The sequence below is a fragment of the Alosa pseudoharengus genome, unplaced genomic scaffold (assembly GCF_046254945.1).
Source record: "Alosa pseudoharengus isolate Yale_2024_CS ecotype anadromous, Long Island Sound unplaced genomic scaffold, YU_APseudo_1.1 YU_APseudo_1.1_scf_10, whole genome shotgun sequence".
Taxonomy (NCBI): domain Eukaryota; kingdom Metazoa; phylum Chordata; class Actinopteri; order Clupeiformes; family Clupeidae; genus Alosa; species Alosa pseudoharengus.
In genome coordinates, this window is record NW_027468565.1 from 14499759 (window position 1) to 14505820 (window position 6062).

General features: G+C 37.9%; 1 protein-coding gene across 1 annotated transcript; it reads right to left on the reverse strand.

The window, feature by feature from the left end:
- Positions 1 to 1896: 1896 nt before the first annotated feature.
- Positions 1897 to 4365, reverse strand: LOC143101350 (phosphatidylinositol N-acetylglucosaminyltransferase subunit Y-like). The gene is made up of 2 exons (XM_076264652.1): positions 4109 to 4365; positions 1897 to 2482 (listed from the first exon to the last, which is right to left on the reverse strand). Exon 2 carries the CDS (start codon positions 2274 to 2276, stop codon positions 2061 to 2063), a length of 216 nt encoding a protein of 71 aa, XP_076120767.1. The 5' UTR covers positions 2277 to 2482; positions 4109 to 4365; the 3' UTR covers positions 1897 to 2060.
- Between the last annotated feature and the right edge of the window lie 1697 nt (positions 4366 to 6062).

Genomic DNA, 6062 nt, shown 5'->3' on the forward strand with positions numbered 1-6062 from the left:
AGTCTCCCGCCACAGACTCACTAGCCTACACAAGTTGACTCAAGAGCTACATGGGACCTCAACAAGGTTAGCCTATTATCAGGTTTTAGCCTAATGTCTGTGTATTAACGTTAACTGAGAATATATTACTATTTAATGCCGCTGTAATGTCGAACTGCATATCTCCCAACCTTGTTTTTAGTAGGCCTTGGTATGACAGGCTATTTTAGCGTGAAACAATGTAACACAGGACTGACAAGCTAACAGTGGTCAGTCCCTAGAAAGCGGCGTAAAATCCATGCAAAAACATGTCGCATCCTATAAATCTTCCTTCGGTTAAGCTTATAAACTAGGCGTTTTCTTGTTGCTTTTGGTCTCTTTAGCTGGCGATTGGCAAAACTGATCAGTTTCCTGGAGTTTGCATTGGGGAAGAGCAGATGGCCTGCGAGTTGTACTTGGTAAGTTATCCCTGGCTTAATTTTGAGTAGGCTATAATTAAAGTCATTGGCCTACTGTTTCTTCTCGAGTCTATCATCACTGTAGCCATGTATTTTCCCCTACCCTGTTAGCTCGGATATGACTGGGTCATACACGTTTCACACATTGATTCAGTGTCCTTACTGTTTAGAGCGAGATGGCCAACTGTATTGAAGAGGACTTCCTACCACCAAACACCTCAAGGAAGGGGGAAAGTGGGAAAAAAAAGAAATCAAAAAAACGAAAAAATGACAAGGTCAGAAACCAGGGGGAGCCTTCACTCTGTCTCAGCTTCAGTCCAGAACACCACTCAAGGAGCTTAAATGATAAGGAGAAAAAGAAAAAGCATAAAAAGAAAAAAAATAAATCAGCTTTAAAAGACAAATTGGCACTCCAACCAAGCAATGTACCTCCCGAGTTAAAAATGTACAAGCCCTCTCATAAGGTAATTGTCAAGAGCAACACAGGTCATCACCCAATAAGGTCCCAAGCACTTGAAGAAATGAGCAAGCGTGCACCAAAGGCTGTGAAATATGTTAGTCACAATCGTGGCAAAGTTCGATCTAAAAAGAGAGTTCTCTTTGATTTGTCACCAAAGGGCTCAGTAGTTAAAACATACCGTGATGCACCACAATTTGCAATTTCCAAGACAACATTTATTTGTCCTGGTGAGGAACATGAAACGTATGCACCTATACTCCAAGGAGCCAAGCACTGTGAGGAATCCCAGGAGAGCGCTGAAGGCATTGATAGCCAGGATCTGTTCATAACACAGAATACATTTTTATCTCCATCACTGTTCCCAGTGCCCAGTGATGATGAATTGACATCAACACCTGAGCTTAAGCTGACATCACAACAGCAGCCATCTCAAGAGCTACTACAAAATGTTGCCAACAAGTCAACAGCAGAAAAAGCCACTCAGACCGAGAATTTCTTCACATCTCCAGAACGTTCAACCTTCCTCAATTTTCAACTCAATACATTGACCAAATGCACTGAGCAACCTGTTGACCTGAGCTTGCCCCAAAGACAGCGAGGGCAGAAGAGTATGAGCACAATGAGGGAGGAGAGTGACCTGCATCACCATAGCAAAACAGATCTTACCCAGCTCAAAGTTGTGCAAATGCGTCTCAACGAATCATTCTTTTTTAAGATGAAAGGAGAGAAAGAGTCCCCAAAATCACAATGCCCATTAATGAAGCTTGAAGAGGACTATGGAAAGAAACATAAAAAGTGAACATTGACTGTTGTTTATGGATAAGCTTGAAGTCTTAAAGACCAATTCAGTATTTCAGAATCAACATGTTCAGCTTTTGTTTCATGGCCTTCTAAAATAATCTCAAATACAGGGCCTACTTTTAAATGTTAAATCTACCTTGATTTGGAGTCGTTCATCATTCATGTTTATGACGTTATGAGCTAGAAAAGAGTTATCCCTTGCTTACAATTCAAATTTATTTAATGACTTTTGTTCAAAAGTTGGCTGTATGGTATTTGGTACAAATTAATGGTATTTGCTACAATAATAATAATAAAAGAAAAACATTTATTGTGTTGTAGGTGTGTATTGCAGTAGTCATTACTAGGCTACAATAATCCAGTTAATTGTGTCTGAATAGTTTGATTCCCATCCATTTCCACAGGTGGAAAAACACATAGACAGGGATTGTAACAGGTAATAGAAGACTGTAAAAACACAAACTCCCAGTGCTGGTACAACCCTGGGGGAAATTCTCGTCTATGGTTGCAGAACAAAGAAGTCCCAAAAGGGAAACGACAGGGATGAGAATGGTAATAGTAGATAGAGATGACAACATATTGTATCGTAAATTAAGAATCAAAATGTAACAACTAAATAGCCAGTTTGTTAAGTTAAGCTTTAGTGGAATTGGCTGGCGCTGATGGTTCTGGGTTCTTTTGAATCAGCCTGGCATCCTGAGGAATCATATTTGGAATTCCATCAATAATGGGGTAAGCGATGCCGAGTTCCTCATTTACAAGTTCGTTGTTTTTTCCGTCGTATCTGAGAAACAGAAACATTCATGAGAAATGATGTTAATAATTTGCAGTGTTCAGGTTACTCAAAAAAGTAATTAGTTAATTTAGCTACATCTTTAAATTGTAATTAGATTCATCATTACTACTTTAGAAAAGTAACTACTTAACTCATTACTTAACTTGAATTGGTCTTGTAATCTACCAGTTCCTATATTTACCACATTCAAATACAAGAAGAAACAGCCTAGTATCCTTTTGTTACACACTTCTGACCAGTAACAAAAAAAACTAACCTAGCCTAGGCCTACTAAGCTTAGTTCAAGACTCAAGTTAGCCTACATTTAATTATTCAACAGAGTAAAAACCAATGTACCGGGAAATGTACCAAGGTACAGGGTCTCAGAAAAGGATATTTCAACAATCCAGTAGACTAATTACGGAGCCCCTAAGGGGACATGAGCAAAGTTTAGTTTCATGTGCGCACATGAAAGTTTCGCGTTGAGCACATAACGTTTTGCGTGAGCACATTAACTAAACTTTAGATTTTTTTTGCTCATGTCCCCTTAGGTGCTTCAACTAATAACTAATAATTTAACTGAAATTTTAACTCAATGCCCTAATGAAATTCAGAGCTTAAAGAATATGTTAAGCCATTGGATTTCAAAAGTCAGTCAAGGGTGGGGGATGGGTATTGCTGTGTGCGCATGCGCATATCAAGATGCGATAAGCATCCATTATATTTAAAGTAGCTGTGGCCTCACACATTTTTTGTATGCATATAGTGCAACCCAAAGTGCTCCACACAAAATGACACATAAGGCAAAAGATGCTGAGCAGCATAGTCAACATCATACCTGTGACGCAAAGACATAAACAAATTCACACTGTTCTCCATTTGGAAAATAAGTAATGGAATCTAGTGTATGGATATGTATGCCACCATATATGAAGACTACAAATATGTCTGCCACATATTCACACAGAAAGTTCTCCATATATTTAGAAAATAAGTAGTGGAATCTAGTGTATGGATATGTATGCCACCATATATAGAGACTACATATAACTCTGTCACATATTCACACATAAACTTCTCCATATATTTGGAAAACAAATAATTGGATCTAGTATATGAAGATATATAGCATCTTATATGGGAAATTAAAATATTTTGTATGCATGTATGGACATATAGCTTTGAATATATGTTTGACATAAATATTTGAATCACATATATGTCCATATAAGTAAAATTATAAGTCCCTGTTATTTGACATATATGTTCATATATTGCCATATATCACATTTTTGTATGGGTATATGTAGCCTAATTATCGGCCATTACATAGCCTATTATCAAATCAAATCAGACCGATTGGGTTATTACACGCACAGAGAGGAGAAGGGTAAGTGTCTAACTCTTGGGTAGACAGCACAGCTACTTTCTCAAGTTGACGTGTTCATTTTTAAGGGCCCGTGTCTATAATACACACGTTACATTCTTCACTGTTTAAGGTTACATTGTGAGTCATTACTCCCATCGCTGACAATGAAAAAAATGGTAACCTACTCCTGAATTAATTGGCAAAAAAGTATAGTATTCAAAAGTATATGGCTATAATATAACATCGTTCCCCCATCATATCCTCACCTGAGCTGTTTTTTTGATAGTGGGCATACGAGAATGTCAAGAAGGGACGTGTCGAAACGCTCTGTGTTGACCTTTCCCCCCGCGTTGTCAGTTAACATTTGATATCTTTCTGATGTCAGGGGAGTAACGCCACGCAAGAATAAAACAGAATCGCCTGATCCTTGAAGACGGCTAATTTTGTGAACTAATCGCCGATAAACAGCCAGAGACATGACCGAAAGAAATGCCCTCCAACGAAAACTGGTCGTATAAGAATTACGTGCACCCACGTTTAATTCACTACGTGCAACTTAGTTGAGAAGTTCAGTTCCGACTCAGTTCAGTTTACTGCGTCAGTTTCTACAAATACAGATAAGAACAAAAGTATTCATACCCCTGGCAAATATTGATTCAATGTTAATTTTCTCTTTATCGATATGTTTGTTCTGACTGAAAATAACACTACCACATGTCAAAAGATTGTAAGACAATGTGGTAGAAACATGGAATAAAAAAAAGCATTTTCATCTTTTTTAACATTTTTATGAAAAATGGCGTGTCCAAAAGGATTCATACCCTTTTTAAATAATCAATGGAAACATCTTTATTTGCAGCTCTCAAAATGGTTCTTATAATACTTACCAAGCCATACTCCATGTCTCCACAATGATTCTAGACTGCACCTTTTTAACAGCAATCTGGGTTTTGAGTCAAGAGAGATTATTTGCCATCCCTCTGGCCTTGTGCTCACTTCTTTGACGGATTGAGGTCGGGACTATGGCTGGGCCATATAGGGTAGGCTATATGAATAATTATAAACATGCCATTTTTCATAAAAATGTTAAAAAAGATAAAAAGGCTTATTTGTTTTATTCCATGTTTCTACCACATCGTCTTACAACCTATTGGCATGTGGCAGTGTCATTTTCAGTCAGAACAAACATATTGGTCAAGAGAAAATCAACATTAAATCAATATTTGCCAGGGGTATGAATAATTTTGTTCTTAACTGTAGCTACCAATTAAATTTAAATATTTTAATAAACAATTAAACTCACTTCTAAAAAGTTGAATGGTAACATTTGCACAACTGGAGGTAGGGGTTTGTGCAACCGTTCCTAAATCTGTTCTGTCCAGCTGAATTTCAATCACCACAGGATGGCAATGTTGTGTAAAGATCTCAGACCAGTAGTCCAGCAGCCATGTGGTCAGACCTGGTTTTGTCGGTATTTTTTTCCAGAATCTTGTAGACTGGCGGTAGCTCTTTAAGATTTAGGAGTTTGCTATCCAGTGATTTCCCTTCAGCAATTCTCGATATTAAGCCTTTCTTGTTCAATGTGCTGAACCGACAAAACAGGTTCACCCAAATTATGGCATTTGGCTGCCAGACTATTTGCATCTTGGCTGATTGTGGCTGCATTCTCTCTATAAAAGGCTGTAGGCTATAAAGTAGCCTATATTGATGCAGCTTGTTACAGTCATGTTCACATGTGAAGTGTAAGTGGGAGTTAGGTGAAAGACCCCCCCCCCCCCCCCCAAAAAAAAAAAAAAAAAAAAAACTGGACTCTGGAAGTTGCTGTTTTTTGTATATAGCATCTTTTTTTACACAAAACTCTGGACTCTGAAGTTGCTGCTGTTTTTTTGTACAGCATTTGTTTGCACTCTGACAACACATCTTTCTGCTCTATCATAACACATCATAGCCTATACACATTTTGGCTGACTGTGTTGTGTTCTTGTCTTGTGATATTGTTGCTGCTTATTGTTTAATGTTAGGAAAAATGTCTGTTGAGCACTTCATTATTACTCTTGTGATAGGAAATGTCTTACCTGTTGCACTTTTTCTTCTTCACCGTGGGATAGAGAAAGGCACTCTTGATTCCTCTGCATGTCTAGTATATGTGCGAAGAAATTGACAATAAAGCTGACTTGACTTGAGATAGAAAACATCAGAGGGACACAGGTGTTCTGTTAT

Coding starts and splice junctions, on each gene's coding strand:
- LOC143101350 (XM_076264652.1), bottom strand. CDS start 2,276: ATGTTGTCATCTCTATCTACTATTACCATTCTCATCCCTGTCGTTTCC.